Genomic DNA, 20,437 nt, shown 5'->3' with positions numbered 1-20,437 from the left:
CTCCTGGGTCCCCTTTTTCCCTGCTCAACGCATCAATGCTTCATAGCATGCTACCTTCTAATGTGCATGCATGCATACATGCGCGCACGCGTAAACACACACCCTCTCTCTTTTTCTAGTGTTCATTGTATGTTGTCTGTTTCTCCAGGCTCCTAAGCTCCCTGAGGGCAGTGTTCAATGCCGCTATATCCCAAGTGCCCAAGACAGTGCCTGGCACATGGGAGGAGCACGATTAAATATTTGTTGAATGAATAAATGATAGAGGCTGGAACTCAGGGAGTGGCAGCAGAGTTGGAGAGAAGTCTTGGATCTGAGAGAAGGGCACCAGGTGGGGTCGGTAGGACTTAGTGACAGGTTGGATGGGGGTGAGACAGAGACAGAGAGGATGGTGCCCAGATTTCTGATGGGGTGTCTGGCTCGTGGTGGTGCCCCTCTCTGGAATAGAAAATGCAGAAGAAGGAGGAGTGGGAGGTAAGTTATGAGGACAGGTCTCAGTGCTAAGTTCGAGCTGTCATCAGGCATCCAAGTGATAATTTCTAGAAGGTGTGTAGGTGTGGACTCAGGGGCATTGTCTTGCTGGAAGGTAGAGGTTCATTTGAGAGTTCACATGTTGATGGCAGCTGAAGCCGTGAGCTTGACTGGTATCACAGAGCCTATGGAGTGAGGGAAAGCCAAAAACAGTCCTGGGAAACGCCAACCTATAACATAGCACAGAGAGAAAGGAGGATCCCGGGAGGAGGTGGTGACTGCAAACACAGTAGTGATGTTAGGAGAGCTAAGAAAGGAGAGAGTTTTAGGAAAGGGTGAGGGCTGAGTAATCACGTCAGTTAATGCACAAAGTTCCAGAAAGGCAGACTGAGAAAAGTATATTGAGTTTATCCTTGTAGAGTTTCATTTCATTAATAATATAAATTCCTTTGCATAAATTGTAAAAATCTGTAGTATGAACTCCAGTTTCTAGCCACGTAAACGTTCTTGAATTGTTTTCTGATAACAGTATCACTGGTATTAAACCTGTTCTCTGTCTTACTGTTCTGTGCAGGACTCAGAAATTGCTCAGATTATAGCTAAAGCACAATAAATTTTCCCATGGGTGTGTAGATTAGCCTCAGGGTTCTGTCTCGAGCTTTATGGCATAGAGAGAAGTGAATAATGCATATAAAAATGTAAACAACTATTCTGGACGTGAACAGTTTGAAGCCTTAAGATAGTAACTCTTTTAATTTTTCCAGTTTTCAATATGAAAGCTGATTTCCAATGAGGCTACAATGACATGAGTTTTTCCCCGAAGAAAAATTCATTGTCACAAATATCATCATTTCTGTGTTAGTCAGAGTAAGGCTAGCCTTTTGTAACAAAGAGACTGAAGAATGCATTGCCTCAAATAACAAAGAGGTTTATCTTTTCCTTCTGTGAAGGTCTGAGATGAGTGATCCAGATCATAGGACGGGACTCCACTTGGTCATTTAGGGCCCCAGGTTCCTTCCAGGTCATTGCCCCCATCGTGCCCTAGGGATGTCTACATGATTGAACTAGGACTGCTGCCATGTCTAAACAGTGGCCCGTGGGAAGGAAAAGAGTGTGAAGGGGCACCCCATGATCTGAAAACCTAAACCCAGAAGTGGGATACATCCTTCCATTCCATTGGTGAAGAATACCATGTGGCTCTACCTAACCACCAGGGCCTCAGACATGGGATCTAACCAAGTTCCCAAGAAGAGGAGAACAGATTTTAGTGTACAACTGTTAAAAGAAAAAGCAGAACCAGACAGTAGTAGTAGTAGCAAAAATAGACTTTATCCAGGAACTAATGCAGTAGGAGAGCAGAGACCTTAGCATAGAACTGGGCACTGGGGCGCCTGGGTGGCTCAGTCGGTTCAGCGTCCGACTTCGGCTCAGGTCACGATCTCATGGCTTGTGAGTTCGAGCCCCGCGTCGGGCTCTGGGCTGATAGCTCAGAGCCTGGAGCCTGTTTCGGATTCTGTGTCTCCCTCTCTCTGCCCCTCCCCTGTTCACACTCTGTCTCTGTCTCTCTCAAAAATAAGTAAACATTAAAAAAGATTAAAAAAAAAGAAAAAGAACTGGGCTCAAATCCAAATACAACATGGGCAGTGGAAACTTACAGCCAAGGATCAGGGTGGGGGTCAGTGGATGGAAAATGACTAAAGAGAAACCTCAGGGGTGAGGAGATATCACCTGGGAGATGAGGAATTTGATCAGATATCAGGAGCAGGAGACTCTGGCTACATTGACTTAGCAGGATGTTTTCTAAAACTGAATGATGCAAAGAGGGACATAAGTCCAAAAAGAACATGGAAGTCCAAAGGTTGAGGCCTAGTTGGGAAGACGATTCAGAGAAGCCTACCTATAGTTTGCTCAAAGAGAATCACAATTAGCACAATTAGCAGTTTCACTCATAGTACTTCCATTGAAATCTGAATATTTTAATAAACCACTGTAGGAACTTGCCATATTCATTGCTACAGATTATGGGAGGCTTATACTTTTCATAAAGCATCTAAGGTTGGGGCACTTCCCAGTTGAATTCATTCACACGTGTTTGGAGTATCTGCCACGTACTAGGTACCCTCTTGGCTGCAGGGGTGGAGCCATGGCCTTGGCAGATAGGACCTGGTCACTCAGATCCAGGACAGGCCTGGGACTCAGGTTACCTGGTCCTCTTCCTGTTAAAAAGATCCATCCATCTGCCATCTCTTCTGTATATGAAGTTTTTCTTCCATGAATCACCTGTCTTTCCAGACCCAAAACAAGTTTTCATATGTATAGTTAGATATTAACATACCATTAAGTAGTCAGATGCCCTGAAAACTTGCACCAGCTCTGCAAACACTGCCCGTAGGGAAATTTCATTCCTGAAATTGGCAGCAAAGCCTTCTCAGATCCTCAAAAATCACCAGCCCATAATAATGACCTGGAACAGAACATTTGACTCCTGTTGACGGATAGCCTTTGTCTGTGTGGATTCATATTGGCAGCCTCATTGTCAGTCTGGAAACCTTATTCCCCAGTTTGCAAATGTTTATCTGTTTTAGCCTCAGGAGGAACAACATACCCTCTGTGTTTATGAAAAGACACAATGCCCTGCAGCAATCCAGGATAATTAGACTATTTAGGATTAGCATTCTCTAATTTTAAAGTTTATTTGTTTGTTTAGAGAGCGCGCGCGCTCACACACACACACACACACACACACACGGAAGAGGGGCAGAGAGAGGGAGAGAGAGAATCGCAAGCAGGCTCCAGACCCAGTACAGAGCCCAACTGGGGGCTCCATCTTAGGGCCATGACATCATGACCTAAGCCAAAACCCAAGAGTCGGAAGCCTTACAGACTGAGCCACCCAGGCGCCCCAGCATTCTCTAATTTTAAAACATTTTTTTAAAGATGGACTTTTTTTTTACCGTTATGTTTTTGAAAGATAATAGAAGCATTTTAGTAGTTACTTTAAAAGCATTGTCAAAGTTAACTGGGCTTTCAGACAAGAGAGGTCTGCCATCGGGACAATTTATCCTTGCTTCCTTTTCATACTGGCTTAGCTGGGAACTAGTCTTATCTGTTCACTTCTGTTCAGCTGGAGAATGGATATACATTCACAGGTCATTTCATTATTCAGGGAAATTGTATATCAGCCGTTAGAAAGATAAATCTTGATTTACCCATGTACTTCATGGCAAAAATATAAATGATGTCAGATATTACAAAAAAAAGATGTTTTTTAGCTCTTCATAACCACCCTCCCATGAAATGAAATACTGTATGTGCAAAATGCAATGTGAACTGTAGAGAACTATGGCGATCTTGGTTACCTTAATCAGTTAATTTTCTTCAAAGGAGATTTTCCCCCAGGTCAGTTAAGGATTACTGAGGGGCAGGTTGAGGTAGGTTTGCCAGGAGGAAGGGGCAGCATGTGGAAAGTGTTGGAAGCATGAAAGAACAAGATATGTTGGGGGTACAGAAGGCAGTTGGTTGCGTGTGACCGGAGCCCAGCATTAGAATGGAGAGGGTGGGGAGCCCTGAACCTCAAGTGAGGTAGGGTTGGAACAGGCAGATGGGCCACACACCGCTTCCATGGGAAGATGGCAGTGAACAAGAGCAGGGACGGTCGGCCTTGCCTGTAGGTCGATCCCCGGCTGTGAAAAAGGCAAGATTAGATGAGCAAGATTAGGCTAAAGTAGACCAAAGAGGAGCCCGTGCCATACGGACAAAAGCTGCAGGTCGTGGCTGCAGGGATGCAGGAGAAGGGGGGTAGAGAAGCCCCAGGAGGACACGTCTGCAGGATTGGGTGGCAGATGGCATGTGTGGGAGCAGGGGAGGGAGAAGTCAAGAAGGGCTCCCAGCCTGGACATGACTACCCGGGGGGATTCCGTAGCCGCCTGGGGAGGGAGACGGGAGGGGCGCAGGTTGGGGATCTGGGTGGTGGAGGGTAAAGGTGACACCCATAGTGCTGGGAATGATGGCTGCTTCAGCAGAGGTTAGGGGCTCAGGCTGGCCTTGTGGAACGTCAGTGGTCACGTAATAATGGTACTGGAATTTAGAAGCGATTAAGCCAGTACCTATGACAGTGGATGAGCAGGGCATGCCACGCCTGAGATTTTGCTGACTGGGGTTGAAACCCTTGTGGACCGTTTTGGAGCACGGTGACCACTAATTCTCTGTGTTGTCTCTTTAGGAAACCGTATCACCCTAAACTGGAAGCTTTCGTTAGTCACATGTCAAAAGGATCCGGAGCCTCTTTCGAAAGCCCCCTGCACTCCCTGCCGCTTTACCCCAATCACGCACTGTGTGAGATGGGCGAGCTCACGCAGACAGGTATGCACAGCGGCATTTGCTCATTCCTTCTCCTGTGTGCTCCTCCATTTGGCGTACATCGGAGCAGATGCGCCTGGGCTAGGCTCTGTGGGCTCACGGGAGTGAATAAGGGCTAGTACCTCAAGCAGCTCTGAATCCACCAACGTCTCTACTCAACACGATTTCTAAAAATTAGAAATAACCCTTTTTATATTGCAAAAGCAGTATAGTCGATGGAAGAGAAGTTAGGAAAGACAGCAAGCAAAAGGAAGAAAAACGTAAAGTACCCATAACCCTAGTCCACTGAAGAAATTAGTATCCTGTTTTCTTTCGTTTATGTGCATGCTTACGCGCACACAGCGGTAGCTTACTAAACACAGTGTTTTGTAACTCACCTTTTCGTTTAACGGTACGTTGTGATAGTCTTTCCCTGTCAACAAAAATTTGTCAACAACATCATTTCTTTTTTTTTTTTTTAATTTAAATCTACGTTAGTTAACATATGGTGTAATAATGATTTCAGGAATAGAATTTAGTGATTCATCACCTACTTATAACACCCAGTGCTCATTCCAGCAAGTGTCCTCCTTAATGCCCCTTGCCCATTTAGCCCATTCCCCCGACCCAAGACCCCTCCGGCAACCCTCAGTTTGTTCTCTGTATTCAAGAGTCTGTTATGATTCATCTCCCTGTTTTTATATTATTTTTTAACAGCATCATTTCTGATGTCTGCCTATTATCCCACTCTTGCTGGGTCATAATTTCTGTAACCAATCCCATGTCCTTCGATACTTCAAAGAAAATAACCTGATTAAGTTTGGATGGGAGAGATCTCAGGAACGAACACATATGGCAGATCCCCAGTGAGCACGGAGTTTGTCTGGCTGAGAGTGTTCCTCACAGAAGCCCGTCTTTCTCTCTGTAGCCCTGTTCATACCACTACACAGCCAGTTCACTGTCATGTTAGGTTGGTGAGTTAACTGTGGGGTCACCTCTGTTGAGAAGAGAAGGAACTGGGAATCCCCCAATAGGTTCTGGTTTCTTCCTACTTCAGTCTGGGATCTCAAAGGACCTTTTGCATGGTCACCATTCTTTTTGGAAGAATCGGGAGAACCTACCGGCCATGTTGTTGCCTTGTCCCACCAGTACTGTGGGACCTCAGCTTTGATGGAAGGAAGGTCTCTGTCCTATGGTTGGCCCTGTGGATTTGTCACATATTTTTTAAAGTTTATTTATTTGAGAGAGAGAGTGTGTGCTCAGGTGTGGGAGGGGCAGAGAGAGAGGGAGAGAGAGAATCCCAGGCACCCCAGGCCTGTAGTAGTTTAAAACAGGAGTTCTCATCCTATCAGACCAAGCACCCCTTTTTGTTAACAGGTATTTTGTGGTGCTCCTTTAACCATCCTGAAGTGAAATTCAAATATAATATGACCTATTTTAAAGAAGGGCAATTATATCAGATACCCTAACTCTAATATAAAGAAGAAACAAAAGGAAATGAATTTGTTATATAATTTTATGTCTCAATATAAAAGCTTGAGCACACCCACACTAGCAAATAGAATGACACAGTCGGTTCTTTATGCGGACAACTGTGACAACTGTGACAGTTGTAAATGCAGTCTGACTGAGGGATATTACACCGGGGACTCTAAAACCATGTTTTGGGACATGATTTTTTTGGCAAGTTCTGATCAAAGTAAGATCAGATGTCCCTTAATTTATATTGCATATCTGGAAAAAATCAGTGGATGTTAATTGTATGTAAAAATGGTTTTATATTTATGACACAAAGAAACAGGTTGTAGGCTAAAGTATTTTAACAGGTTTTTCATGTGTGGGAATATTTTGTGGTACACAAAAGTTAGGTGGGACAGAGAACAGTTCCTTGTGGAGACTGTCTAGCTCCGTGGCCCCCACCCACTAAGTATCAAGAATGTTCTTCCCCACATTATTGTGACAACTCAACCCCCAAACGCTCCCTGAGACCAGAGCCATGCTTGCTGAGAACCATTGGTCACACTCTCTGGTTGCAAGCAACAGAAACCAACTCAAGCTAAAGAGGTACATTTATTGTAAGGATTCAGGGTGATTCACAGACTTAGATTTAAGGGCAAGAATATGACCAGGCCTCCAGAAACTGGAACCAGGAATAAAAAAAGCTGTCTGTCCCAGCTTCTGTGGTTTTGCTCTGTCCACAGAGTGACAGTCTTAGCCACACCCAGAGATGAACTGCAAGTCCAAATTCTTTTTTTCCCTCATGGGTGTCCTCTTTTTTTTTTTTTTTTATTTTAGAGAGAAAGCACGAGCAGGGGAGAGGGGTAGAGGGGAGAGAAAGAGAATCTCTAGCAGGTTCCATACTCGGCATGGAGCCAGACACAGGGCTCATTCCCACAACCCTGGGATCATGACCTGACCCAAAATCAAGAGTCAGATGTTCACCCGACTACTGAGTGCCCCAAGTCCAAATTCTTGAGAGAGAGAGAGAGAGAGAGAGAGAGTGTGTGTGTGTGTGTGTGTGTGTGTGTGTCTGATGGGGTCCTTCAGGGTCAGTGCCCATCAGCTGGCTAGGAGGTCAGGGTGACTAGGCATTGAGCAGTGGGAGCCCAGCCACTAGATCCAGGGGCTGTTCCCTGAAAAGAGGTTGGGGGAGGTGGCCCTTACACACTTAGAGACAATTGTTCATTCTGACCTCTCTTCTCAATTGGTCTATTATCTACATCGTTTTCTAAATCAACATTACTCTAGAAATCATTTTCTCAGTACTGTTTGTTCCTGTACCCTTATTCTCTTTTTTAATGCTCACTTTTATCTTCTATTTTAAATTTCGTTAAAAATATACGGATGTTAGAATAACCATTTATAACTGAAACACTTTTGGCACCCCCACAGTAACTATATAAGATTGATCATTAGTGCCTACTCTATTCAAGACGCTTTGGCAGCTGCTGAGTGTAGGAGAGAGGAGTGGCTGGATGAGTAGATGCTCCCCGGCTTGTCCTAAAGGAACCTGCAGCTGCCATGGGACAGCACGCAAGAAGGCAGCTCACCACGCTGCTGCAAGCTGCGCGGTCCTACAGAGTAGACCCAGGGCTGTAGAGTGCACAGGCCTGTGAAACGGGACCGTTGACGTCCGCCCGACAGGGCCGGTGAGGTGGTGAGCGAGATTAGCGTGTGTAAAATGCCTAGCACAGTGCCAGCCTATACTAGGCTCAGTGATTACAGCTCAAGCCCTGGAGATCCAGTGACAAATTGGAACAGGAAGGAATTTTTTTTAAGCTTATTTATTTTGAAAGAGAGAGCATAGGGGCGCCTGGGTGGCGCAGTCGGTTAAGCGTCCGACTTCAGCCAGGTCACGATCTCGCGGTCCGTGAGTTCGAGCCCCGCGTCAGGCTCTGGGCTGATGGCTCGGAGCCTGGAGCCTGTTTCCGATCCTGTGTCTCCCTCTCTCTCTGCCCCTCCCCCGTTCATGCTCTGTCTCTCTCTGTCCCAAAAATAAATAAAAAAAAGTTGAAAAAAAAATTTAAAAAAAAAAAAAAGAGAGAGAGCATGGGAGGGGCAGAAAGAGAGGGAGAGAGAATCCCAAGCAGACGCTGTACTGTTAGCACAGAGCCGGATGCGGGGCTCAAACTCATGAACCGTGAGATCATGACCTGAACCGAAACCGAGTGTCAGATGCTCAACCAACTGAGCCATCCAGGTGTCCCAGGAAGGAATTCTTGATCTGACCTGGAGGAGGAGGAAGGAAGACTACAGAGAAGGCAGTATTGGAGCTAGAGACTGGATGAGGATTTCTCTAGGCAGAGCAAGGGGAAGGGCATGAACAAAGCCATGAAGAGATATATGTTGGGAGAGGATAGGAGACCCTAAATGGCTAGAACATAGTATTTCTGCATGAAAATGCAGGGAGAAGGCACTGTGAGCAGGGACTAGGAGGGCAAGGTTGGGCCTGCGGGGATGCTGGGGGTCTTGAGTTCCAACTCTGCCGTTTAACAGCTCGGTTTCTTCAGCTGTAAAATAAGGAAATTGGGTATGATGATAATATGCCTTCTTTATCAGGTTTTTGTGAGGATGAAAGGAGAAAGATCTGGCATGTGGGAAGCACTCAGCCTTGATGTATGTAGCCTAGGCATAGGTAGACCCAGAGGTGAATTGGGGCCAGACACAGATTCTTAATCTTTGTCACTCATGGTTTGCCTCTTTATGCAAATCATTTTGGAAATAAATGCCTAAGACCTGTGTCAGCACCCATCTCTGAAGGAATTCCCTCGATATTCTTCCTTCAGAACGGGACCCAGACACCCTCCATGATACTTTCCTGAGCTGTTCCCCTTCCCGGGCCAAAGCAGTTCCCTCTGTCTCACGCACCTCAGCCTTGAGTTGTCTCAGGTTTTCATATCATTTGGGCATCTGAATAAGTGACATTGGTCATGAACTGGTCATGGGGCCTGCATGTGGCTTACCCTCTCCGAGAATTCATATCTGTTGCTGAGATTCCATCACCCCTACATCCTGCTGCTTGGAGGGTGAGCTTGCAGATTGTTTTCTGTTTGAAGATAAGGCTTTTCTTTCTTTTTTTTTTTTTCAAGATAATGTGTTACCATACTGTGGTGGTTCAAAAATAAAACTTGTTAAACTTTTAGTTAACAGGTAAATTTAAAATTTTTGTTCCTATGTTCCATTTATCCCATTTCTGTGCCCCTGTCATCCCCAGGTAACCATTGGTATTAGTTTCTTGCATGTCCTTCCAAAGGTTCTTTATGCAAAACACAGACACATTCTGTAGTTTATGCAAAACTACAAATATACATTCTTACTTTTCCCTCATTTTTATTTAAAAGGGCTATAATAAATGTACTGTTCTGCACTTTGCTTTTTTTCAAGTATTCTATCCGGTATCTGAGCAATCATTCCATATCTGTGCAGACAAAATATCCTTGATGAGCTGCTAACCCTGCGGCAGGATTAGACAGAATGCCGCTAGAAGGTTAGCAGAGAGCCTTCGCTTGGGAGAGTAGGGAGAATGAGGGAGAGAACTCCACGGCAATGAGGGGACTAGGGAGCCAGCAAGCAACTTTTTCTCTTTACCTGAGTGATTCCCATGGGCCCTCACTGCATACTAAAGGATGCTGTGTCCTTGGGCAGGTTGGAGAAAGCTCTCCTTAGGCCCATGCCAATTACAGCCTTGACACCTACCAGCAGGGCATTTCCTGCCTTCTGAGGCCCACCAGTCACGATGCCCCTTCCCAGGGAAGGGGCTGGGCAAGAAGGGGGGGATTGGTGCTCCCCAGCTCTGCCCATCCCTTCATGGATGATAACCCCAAGGGGCTCCCTTCACGAGCTGATGGAGCTTCCACACGCTGGGGGATGGTTTTGGTTATATTCTCAGGCACTGATGTAAAGCATTGTAGAGTTGGCCACAGACTTGACTTCCCTTTGCTACTCCTTCTGCTGAGCTAGTAGTGAGGGCAGCTCGTGTCCCTGTGTTTCAGGAGTCGTGCAGCATTTGCAGAATGGCCAGCTGCTGAGGGACATCTATCTAAAGAAACACAAACTCCTGCCGAATAACTGGTCCACAGACCAACTTTACTTGGAGACCACTGGGAAAAGCCGGACGCTCCAGAGTGGGCTGGCCTTGCTTTATGGTTTTCTCCCCGATTTTGACTGGAAGAAGATTCATTTTAGGCACCAGCCAAGTGCTCTCTTCTGCTCCGGAAACTGCTATTGTCCCCTGAGAAACCAGTATCTGGAAAAGGAACAGCGTCGGCAATACCTCTTACGTTTGAAAAACAGCCAGCTGGAGAGGACCTACGAGGACATGGCCAGGATCGTGGACGTCCCCACCAAACAGCTTCGAGCGGCCAACCCCATAGACTCCATGCTCTGCCACTTCTGCCACAACGTCAGCTTCCCGTGCACCAGAAATGGGTGTATTGACATGGAGCACTTCAAGGTGATCAAGACACATCAGATAGAGGACGAGAGAGAGAGGCGGGAGAAGAAACTGTATCTGGGCTATGCACTCCTGGGCGCCCACCCCATCCTCAATCAGACCGTCACCCGGATGCAGCGTGCTGCGGAGGGCAGGAAAGAAGAGGTCTTCACCCTCTACTCTGCTCACGATGTCACCCTGTCACCAGTTCTCAGTGCCTTGGGCCTTATGGAAGCCAGATTCCCAAGGTTTGCAGCCAGGTTGATCTTTGAGCTCTGGCAAGACAGAGAAAAGCCCAGTGAGCATTCTGTCCGGATTCTTTATAATGGTGTTGATGTCACGTTCCACACCTCTTTTTGCCAGGACCACCACAAGCATTCTTCCAAGCCCATGTGCCCCCTAGAAAACCTAGTCCGCTTTGTCAAAAGGGACATGTTTGTGGGCCTGGGGAGTAGTACTAGTACTAATTATTATGATGCATGTCACAGGGAAGGATTCTAAAAGGTGAGCAGCACAGTGCTCATAGAATCTATGCCAATAGAGAGGGATGGGAAGGGTCTGCTTCTAGTTCTGTCTGTTGCCAAGGGTTTAAGATTATTGATTTATAAAGGCTAGAAATTGTGTTTTAGAGCCACGTAGATGGTTGGGTTGAACAGTAAGTACGTCGCTATAATTGGGTACACGAGTTAGTTACTTGGTACGTAATGGCCAGTTCACAGAGAAAGGGAAGGTACTTTTATCAGAGCCAGACTTTGCTTACAACGCCAGAATAATAATTCAATACTCAAAGTTGGCGATCCACATGTATATTATTTTGATCCGCCATGGTACTATATGATGGAACCAGCAAACCTCAGCCCGCATTTTCTTCACCTGGGACAATTTTACCTTGTCCTAACTTCAAGGAAACATTTCCTGAAGTGATTTATCTGAAATAGGGGTCGGCAAATTTTTTCGGTACAGGGCCAGATAGTAAAGATTTCAGACTTTGAGCACCCAAAGGCCACATACAGTCCTCACTGTTCAGCTCTGCTCTTGGAACGTGAAAGCACCCACAGACAGCACATAGCCAGACGAGTGTGGCTGTGTTCATGGGCTGCAGTGTGCTGACCCCTGACCTCAGAAAACTGGCTCCTCTACAGTTCGCACTTTCAGCGCTTTAAGAAGCAATTGAACGCAGAGAATTATTCAGTGGTGCCTCCAGTAACCTCCACTAGACACACCGAATTTGGTCTATATCTGGTGTTACAATAAAACTTGAGGGGAAGTAAATATCAAATCCGAATGAATCATAGAAAAATTGTTAGAATAATACTTGATGTTCATGATGATTGTGGTAGATGATAGTTTTAAGTAGGTTTTAAATATTTGTCTGCTGTAGTCTATTTGCTGTATATGCTGAGATTTTTGTATTCCATTTAGTATTTTTATAGTCTGGGAAAATATTTTCTAAGGCCAGTTTTAGATGTGCTCTTATTCCTATGTGATATTCAATTTACTGTACCTGCTTGGTGGTTAGAAGGAAAGCCAGAAGCTGAATTCAGGCACTTTCTTCCAGTAAAACTAATTATGGCCCATTCCCTTTGACCAGCCCTAGAATTAGATCAGTTTTTAAACCATTTTCGTCAATTTCAAATGGTAAATTCTAACTGATTTTTAAATAAGTTTTTGGAAGAACTTTGTTACTAGATAGTTAAATAAGCTTTATAAGGTATTTTATATATTAGAAGCAATTATAATGAAATCTGTGGTTTCTGAACTAAAATGGTGCTAGTTCCTTGTGAAGAAATGTAAAGTGCAGGTGAGACTTTCCTGTGTCGTTGGCATTCCAAACTTTTTGTTTTTGTCTAATGTTGCCTTTGGATACATACGTCCATTTCTATAAATAAATTTTTGAAGAATTCTTGTACATACAAGTCATGGTTTGTACCTATGGGTCTTTTCAAGTAAGTTCCAGTATTTTAGAAATGTATCCTTTTGTTGTTGTTATTGTTGTTGTTGTTGTTGTTGTAAGTAAAAATGTTGCAAATTAGACAACTCTCCAGTACCCGCGGAGAAAAGAGGCCAGGACCCATGGCCTGGCTGCAGGCTGCGCATGGGGCCCAGAGGACATGCACAGCTAGTGGCCTTGGACTGGTTTGAAATCCATTTACACAGCTTCTTTCATTGCTGAAAATCATGTGCTGTCTCTTGAGTATTTAAACCTAATCAGTTGGTTTTTGCTTCCACTCACGGTATATTTGAATTAGGACTGCTAAACACAGTTTGAAGATTTAAAACCAAAAGTGAATCAGAAGATGTTTTAAAAATCATTTGGAAACGTCTCTTGAAAAAGGTAAACATTTTGGATAAAAGTCAACATTAAAAGCATAGGTAAGAGGTTTTTGCCTCCCAAGACATCAGGTATGTACATCATTAATATACCTTCCTCAGCATCAAGTACTGAGACATCTCTCTCCATAAACAAACACTGAGCACTGAGCCGAGATTAATGCATTTAGTTCTTGGTTTCTGGGCAGTGTCTTAATGGCTTAGTTCATGGCAGGTGTAGGTGCAAATTCAGCTTTCTTGTTTTTATGATTAAAATTAATACATGCTCACTGGAAAACAATCAAACTATACTGAAAGCGGCTTCAAGTGAAGTTCTCTTTTCTCACCTCCAGAGAGAACACTGTGAGCTGTTTGACAGATACTCTTCCAGAAATTTTCCATGCAGATGTACAAATATATGTAATTTTTAAATAAGATCACTTTGTATATATTCTGTGATTTGCTTCCCTTAAAATATATTTCTTATTAACTTACTTCTTTTAACAGTATGTCTTGGAGGTATTTCCACATTGAGATAGATGATACATAGGTAGCTAGCTAATATTTGTATAATATTTAATGATATAGATGAGACTTTTTAAAACATTTTTTTCATGATTATTTATTTTTGAGAGAGCAAGAGAGACAGAGCACGAGCTGGGAAGAGGCAGAGAGAGAGGGAGACACAGAATCCGAAGCAGGCTCCAGGCTCTGAGCTGTCAGCACAGAGCCTGATGCAGGGCCCGAACCCGCAGACTGCAAGATCATGACCTGAGCCGAAGTCAGACGCTTAACCGACTGAGCTGCCCAGGCTCCCCTAAAGACATATTTTTAAAATATTAAATGAATGAAATTGAAACTTAAAACCAAGGTACTAAAATGAGACCACAGGCTTTTGAGGTACACAGAACAAGCAGAAGCCAGCGATTGTACACGTTAATTTTGTAGCCCAATTGAGCAGTTAGCCCTTTTTCAGTACAGCTGCAGATACTAACATGACTAGAGTGTTTCTCAAATTTCACTGATAAACAATTGGAGAACTCAATACTGCTGTTAACCTTATTTGAGGATCTTCGAGGCTATAGCAGAATTAGGCTTTTGAAAGATGTGAGTGATTCCTTTGCCTAGAACCCCTAAAAACTGATACAGGAGAGGCAGGGATGCATGCTTCCATTTCTGTGAGTCTTCAGGAAGCCTTCTGAACAGATTTAGCAGCCCAAGCTAGCGTGGGTGTACCCGGGTGTGTTTAAACACAGCCCCAAGTACAGAGCAGAAAACAGCTAGGGTTTTTACATTGCAGTACTGGCTTTGATAGTGGCCAGAGTTCTGGCCTGGGCCCCAATTAACTCCCATTGCTCAAGGCCACTGAACTAAATGTTGGTACCTGCTCTGTAGCCATCTCATGAATAATAATACTTGTGCTTGGGAGGAACCAGCCGAATTCAGAATGTCTGGTCAGGCCGTCCTGGCCTCTGAAACCCACTTGCCAGCTGAGACTGGCCTTGATGTGAGGAGCAGGTATCACTGGAGGGTCCACTTGGCTCTTCCCAGAGCTGCGGAGCCCTTCAGCAGGGGGCGGCCTGAGGCCTGGCTTCTGGATACCTGGGAGCAGTAAAGGCACCATTTTGGGGTCACACTTTCCTTGAGAAATGCCCCACAAGCATTTCTTTATCAATCTAAATGCTCTCAAGAGGTTCCTATTACCCCTAACACAAATGGGGAAGCAGGCTGGAGTGGGGTACGGGGGTGAAGTCACTTTTCCAAAAGAAGAGCCGAGCCTAGTGTCCAACCCAAGTGTGTGTGACACCGGTCAACTTCGTAGCGCTTGTACTGTGTAACACATCATGGAAAAGTCTTTTCCTAGACTAATTTCACCCTTCCAATAGCCCTACAAGATACCATATTTGCTGGTGAATATCAGTGAGTACTAAAACATAGTGGGGTGACAACTGTTAAAAATTTAAATGATCAGGAAAATATTCCAGCTGTGCCTCTGACCATCTGTGGTTGCCGCTTTTCTTATGAAAAAACCACATAGTATAAAACTAATCTTTGCAGTGATGTTATACTCAGCCATTAAGGGACGGCATCAAACATAATGTCTAGCCTTCAGGGAGGGCCCAGTCTTCCATCTGTAAAGGAGATAGGGTAGTTTGGGGGGCGTGTTTGAATAGGGAGACCAGCTGTCCCAGTTTGCCTGGGACTAAGGAGTTCCCCAGGATGAGGGACTTTTCATTGCTAAAATTGAGCACGTTCCAGGCAAACTGCGACAGGTTGGTTACCCCAGGGTTACATGAGACACGTGTCAGGTAGTACCATCATTCCCACTTTATAGAAACAGGTAAGTGTGATGGCGTGACCCATCTGAGATTTCACACAGTAGGCAGCAGAGGTAGGACTCAAAGCTCTTGCCCGTTTAACTCGAAGGACCATGTTCTTAAGCAGGACACGACTGTGCCTCTCAAAACCATTTAGGACTTTGGGTGCCACAGAAACCTGAATACAATGGTTAAGCAAATAAAGCCTTTCATTTTCCCCAGTGGCCGGAGCGTCAGAAACCCAGACTGCTATTTACATCTTACCGGCTGGAACAGGATCCATTGGCCCACCTCCATTGCAAAGGAATCTAGGAGAGTGAATATTTTTGTTGGGCACATTACTCTTTTTTTTTTTTTTTAATATTTTTTAAATGGTTATTTTTTGAGAGAAACAGAGCGTGAGTGGGGGAGGGACACAGAGAGAGGGAGACACAGAAGCTGAAACAGGCTCCGAGCTCCAAGCTGTCAGCACAGAGTCTGACGCGGGGCTGGAACTCATGGACCATGAGATCGTGACCTGAGCTGGAGTCGGACACTTAACCAAGTGAGACACCCATGCGCCCCCAGGTGCCTCTTAATAAGGAAGAACGGGGAGTGGATATTGGGAAGACCACTTCACGACTCTTCCCCAGCAGCTGTCTCCTTCCTGGGACAGCCGCATCCAATGAGTAGGCAAGGCAGGGATTGAAAACCCTGGTGACAACGCTGAGGGGCCATCCCATCCCTGTTTCAGCACTCCCCATGGCATCAGCGGAGGCCTCATGACTGCATCACAGTCCACTTCTGCCTCATCTGCCTCCCCTTCCTCCGCAGCATTGGCCCCAAGAACATTCACGAGTAAACTTCCCACATGCATCCCTCTCAGAGTCTGCTCCTGGGAACAGACCTGCAACAGAAGGCAAGCAAAGCCTAGGGCCTAAGGCCTCTGCCAGTCTGGGCAGTAAAACTGGGGTCAGTTGCTTGAAAGGGATAGTATATCTGTTGATGACAAATTTCTTCTATCTCTGCCTTTGAGGGGCTTAGTGTGGCAGTTCAGTAAGTGCACAAGAAGCAATAGGAGAAACTTGATCTTGAACAGCCCAAAGCTGATTACACAGAGCTGTCCTACCAAGACTTTCCATCTATTGAACACATACCAGGGGCTGGACACTGGCAGAGCCATTATGTCTCATGGGCTGTGTAAGCATTTATTATCTCCATTTTACAGGTAAGGAGACCGGGGCCCAGAGGTAGGCCTCTGCCCAGGATCCCACAGTCAGTAGGAAGTGGCAGATTCAGGACTGGAGGGTGGGTTTTCCCAGACAACAGACCTCTTCCAGCTCCCTTGGCGCTCCGCTTCCTCCGCCCCCTTACTCCACTACCCTCCTACAAGTGAATAAGCAAAGCCTGAAAACTGCCGTACAGCTGAGTCAACGTTAGTCCAGGGAATGATCTCTGTTACATTCCTGATTCCAGCTCCCTCCATTTCTCTTCCCGCTTTTTTCTAAGGCAGCATTTCTAAGAAAGTAGGATCATCTCATGGGTTGTTTTAGCCTGCATTCTGAGAGCAGTCTGAGGGGGGAAAAAAAAAACCCCATAACCCTTAAGTGTAGGTGTTTATGAGGGAACGTTGTCCCGAGGACAGGAGCGAAGGACAGGGAAGGTGACAAAGGGAAGAGGGAAAGCTGCAGTGGGGCTGTGGGCCGAGCCACCATGGTCACCGGCGGCTCCAGCCCACGCGACCTCCTGACAAACCTGAGACGCATCTGAACCATTCACCCGGAGGAAGACCAGAGGGACGTTGACCCCTTGCTCCCATCCTCGGCTGTCTGCCCCCTGTTGCTGGGTCGGACCCGCAGGAGTGCAGAGGGTTCTCCTGGGCACCCTGGCGTCCAAGAAGCCCTGAGGCAGAAAGCAAGAGCATAAGATGCTGTCAGGTCAAGGCCTGCATGGACTTGGTCGCCACAACAGTGGGCGTACAGAGACGTTAGGCCGAGAGAGGATGGGGAAGGCAGCAGGAGACGTGTTCGACGTGAGGAGGAGTCAGTGTTCACTGAGCGCCTCAGGGTCCCAGGCACTGTGCTGTGCTTTGCAAGCAAAGCCTTGTTTCTGTCTCATAGCAATCCTGTGGCCCTGAGATCATCCTTCTTGTCTCCCATTTTAACCTGGAGAAAGAAGCTGAGAGGAGAGGTCATCCTCCAAGGCCTCCCAGCAGGGAAGTGGCAGACCTGGGAGTCAAAGCAGCAGACTCGCGAGCCCTTGCTCATCATCACTCCACCTTCGCAGTAAACATTCCTCATGGGCCCCACGTGAGTGTGTGAGGGTTTACTAATACATGCTAAGTCCACACTCGGTATTTCTCTCTGGTGCATGGACTGTACAAATCAAACCACGCCCCTCCTTGTTGAAACCCCTTGGTCCTCCCCTACCTTCTAGAGAAAATCCAAGCTAGGTGATAGAGTAGGGCTCTAGGTGAGAAATCCTTTCTGGAGCCTTTCCGCAAGCTGGCCAGAGACTGGGCTGCCACAAGCCTGAGGTTTAGCTCTGGAGTGTGCAGGGCACCGTTGGGAAGGGGCGCCACACTGCCGTCTAGTGTCAACTCTGCCTGGCCCTTGTTCTATAGCGTTTCCTCTTTCCCAGCAAACTGAAGCTCCCTCTGGTGGCCTAGGAGTCACCTCTCCTCTCCACTTGCCTATACAGTAGCCCACACTTGTCCTTGTCCAGGACCCGCAGTGGATGCCTGAAACCGCAGATACTGAACCCTACATAATACGATGTTTTTTCCTGTACATACATGCACATAATAAAATTTAATTTATAAATTAGCACGGTAAGACAATATTAATAATAAAATAGAAAAATTATAACAATATGCTGTAATAAAAGTTCTGTGAATGTGGTCTCTCTCTCTCCCTCCCTCAAAATATTGTACTGCACTCACCCTCCTTTCTATGATGATGTGAGATGATCAAATACCTACATGATGAGATGAAGTGAGGTGAACACCATAGGCACAGTGATGTAGCATTAAGCTGCTACTGATCTGAGGATAACTCAGAAGGAAGATCATCTGCTTCTGGATCACATTTGACTGGGGGCTGAAACCATGGAAAGCAAAACCGCAAATAAGGAGGGGGTAGTGCTACCATATTGTCTTCACGATGTAGCAAGTAGAAACACACTCTGTATCCAAATGGTTTCGCCCCAGCTGCCCTTTGGTCCCACTGGTGACCCAGCTGTTCGGCATTCTCAAAAACTAGCTCCCTGATGAATGGACTGATCATTATATCGACCTTCGACGGATGAATCCTGACGGACTACTGTCCACCTAAAAAGTTAACGCTAAGTGACTGGCCAGTTGGCTGATTAAGTTTCTAAACCACAAATCACTTGACCTACTGGCTTTTTAACTGACCTTCTAACACCAGATAAGTAAATATCTGATAAGCTTGAACTGCCTGCCTGCTGACTCTTCCACTAACCAGCTGAATGACTGATGGCCCAGCAGAGGACCTGCAGACTGACAGCCTGGCTCCATAACTAAGGGTAACAGAAGGATGGAAAGAGAGACCGCCCCATCCTCATGGCCTGAGACTTGATGAGGCCCAATGCTTCATCCTCTGGGGACTTGGAGCCCTACTCTGTCTCCTTTAGCACCACTTCAAAACTACAGAAAGGGCAACCAGGAAACTGATCCTCTGATTTACTTCTAGTGAAGTTCTTAATTAGGGACCAAAAGATAGGTTCTGATTTTGTTTTCAAAATCGTGGTTACACAGCTATGTTTATCTGGGAAAAGTGTTCACAGCTTTCACTGGATTCTTAAAAGAGTCCAGCAGACACATTCAGAACTACTGCTCTGGAAAAGGCCTCAGCAAACATTCAGATAAGCAAACCCCTTACCTGAATTTAAACTCCATTTATCCCTCCCATTAAGCCAGTGATAGGAAGGTAACCAGGAAGAGCCAGAGTCATAATCGACATGGATGTAGTAGGAAGGATAATGGCTGAGCTGTGTGTGGAGTTCCCAGAGAGAGGCCCAAAGAAATCAACATGTGTTCTTTTGGCCTGGAGGCCACACTTAGCCCAAGGTAACCTCAGCTCTGGGAGAGGCTCTTTGAACTGAGATGGATACATTTATCAGGGCCATTGTCTGGAGCATGGAGTGTGTGTAAGTCTATGATCATGAGTAGCTATATGGCTGTGTGTATTTACACAGCAGTGTGCTCACAAGGGTGGGTATGACAGAGCTGTATGGCTATGGGAATGAGTGTCCTTTGGGTCAAAGTATGCATCTAAATGGCTTTGTGAATAGATTTACACGTGTGCTCACTCCAGGACCCCTTCAGTGTTTTTTGGAGTTAAGACAGATTAGGAGCAAGAATTTCGTAAGGTGAGATCATCTGCAGACATGCCAGCAGCCCACATCAGAAATCTGAATCCTCAACTCCTTCCTCCCCCTGAGCCTTTATCACCCACTCAGTCCACACTGCCATTGTCACCATTGGTTATTATCACATCTCCCTAGACTACAGCTCGGTCTTCAATGCCCTCCCCTGGGGAACCTTCCCAACCACAACCACAGTGACCTTAATAAAATGAAATTAGGGTCGCAGTGCACCCCTGTCTGAAAGGGAGAACAGCTTTAAACTGTCAGGGGATGTCGCCATCTCATTAACTCAAAGGTCCTTTTAAGGTCGTTGCTCTGCTCGTTGGGGACTCTTGAGCTCTCGAGGCCCCAGAATTTGGACGCATGGCCCCTCAGCCTGTTCCTAAGCCACACCCCCAAGGTTTTAGCTCCGAAGCTTCTTCCTCCAGGCCATGAGGCGCTGCCCCCCTACATCTGACAGCTCAGAGATATCACAAACCTCTGTAATTGCCTAAATGCAATTTGCAATTGTAACTGACAGAGGTCCCAAGTCCGTTCTAACCCGGGACTCCTCCCCAAGATACAAAGAGCCAGAGCAGCACAGGCGTACACGACTGCCCCGTGGCGCAGAACCAGCAGCCGCAAAGTGAAAACGGAAATGTGCGTGCGCAAAGAGAACAGTAGGCACTACGACTCCCAGAATCCTCCTGACCAAGATTCCATT

At 46.0% G+C, this 20,437-nt stretch overlaps 1 protein-coding gene across 6 annotated transcripts in view; it reads left to right on the top strand.

The window, feature by feature from the left end:
- Positions 1-12,647, top strand: part of PXYLP1 (2-phosphoxylose phosphatase 1) — a 73,014-nt gene extending 60,367 nt beyond the window's left edge. For all 6 annotated transcript variants that reach the window (XM_023260516.2, XM_006936369.5, XM_023260517.2 and 3 more), the window contains 2 exons: positions 4,691-4,830; positions 10,299-12,647. In XM_023260516.2, coding sequence (XP_023116284.1) covers positions 4,691-4,830; positions 10,299-11,239 — 1,081 coding nt within the window. In that variant the 3' untranslated portion in view covers positions 11,240-12,647. The remainder of the gene's footprint in view (positions 1-4,690; positions 4,831-10,298) is intronic.
- The last annotated feature ends 7,790 nt before the right edge of the window (positions 12,648-20,437 follow it).

This window comes from Felis catus, chromosome C2 (genome assembly GCF_018350175.1).
Source record: "Felis catus isolate Fca126 chromosome C2, F.catus_Fca126_mat1.0, whole genome shotgun sequence".
Classification (NCBI taxonomy): Eukaryota; Metazoa; Chordata; class Mammalia; order Carnivora; family Felidae; genus Felis; species Felis catus.
This window is presented reverse-complemented; position numbering and strand designations above follow the sequence as displayed.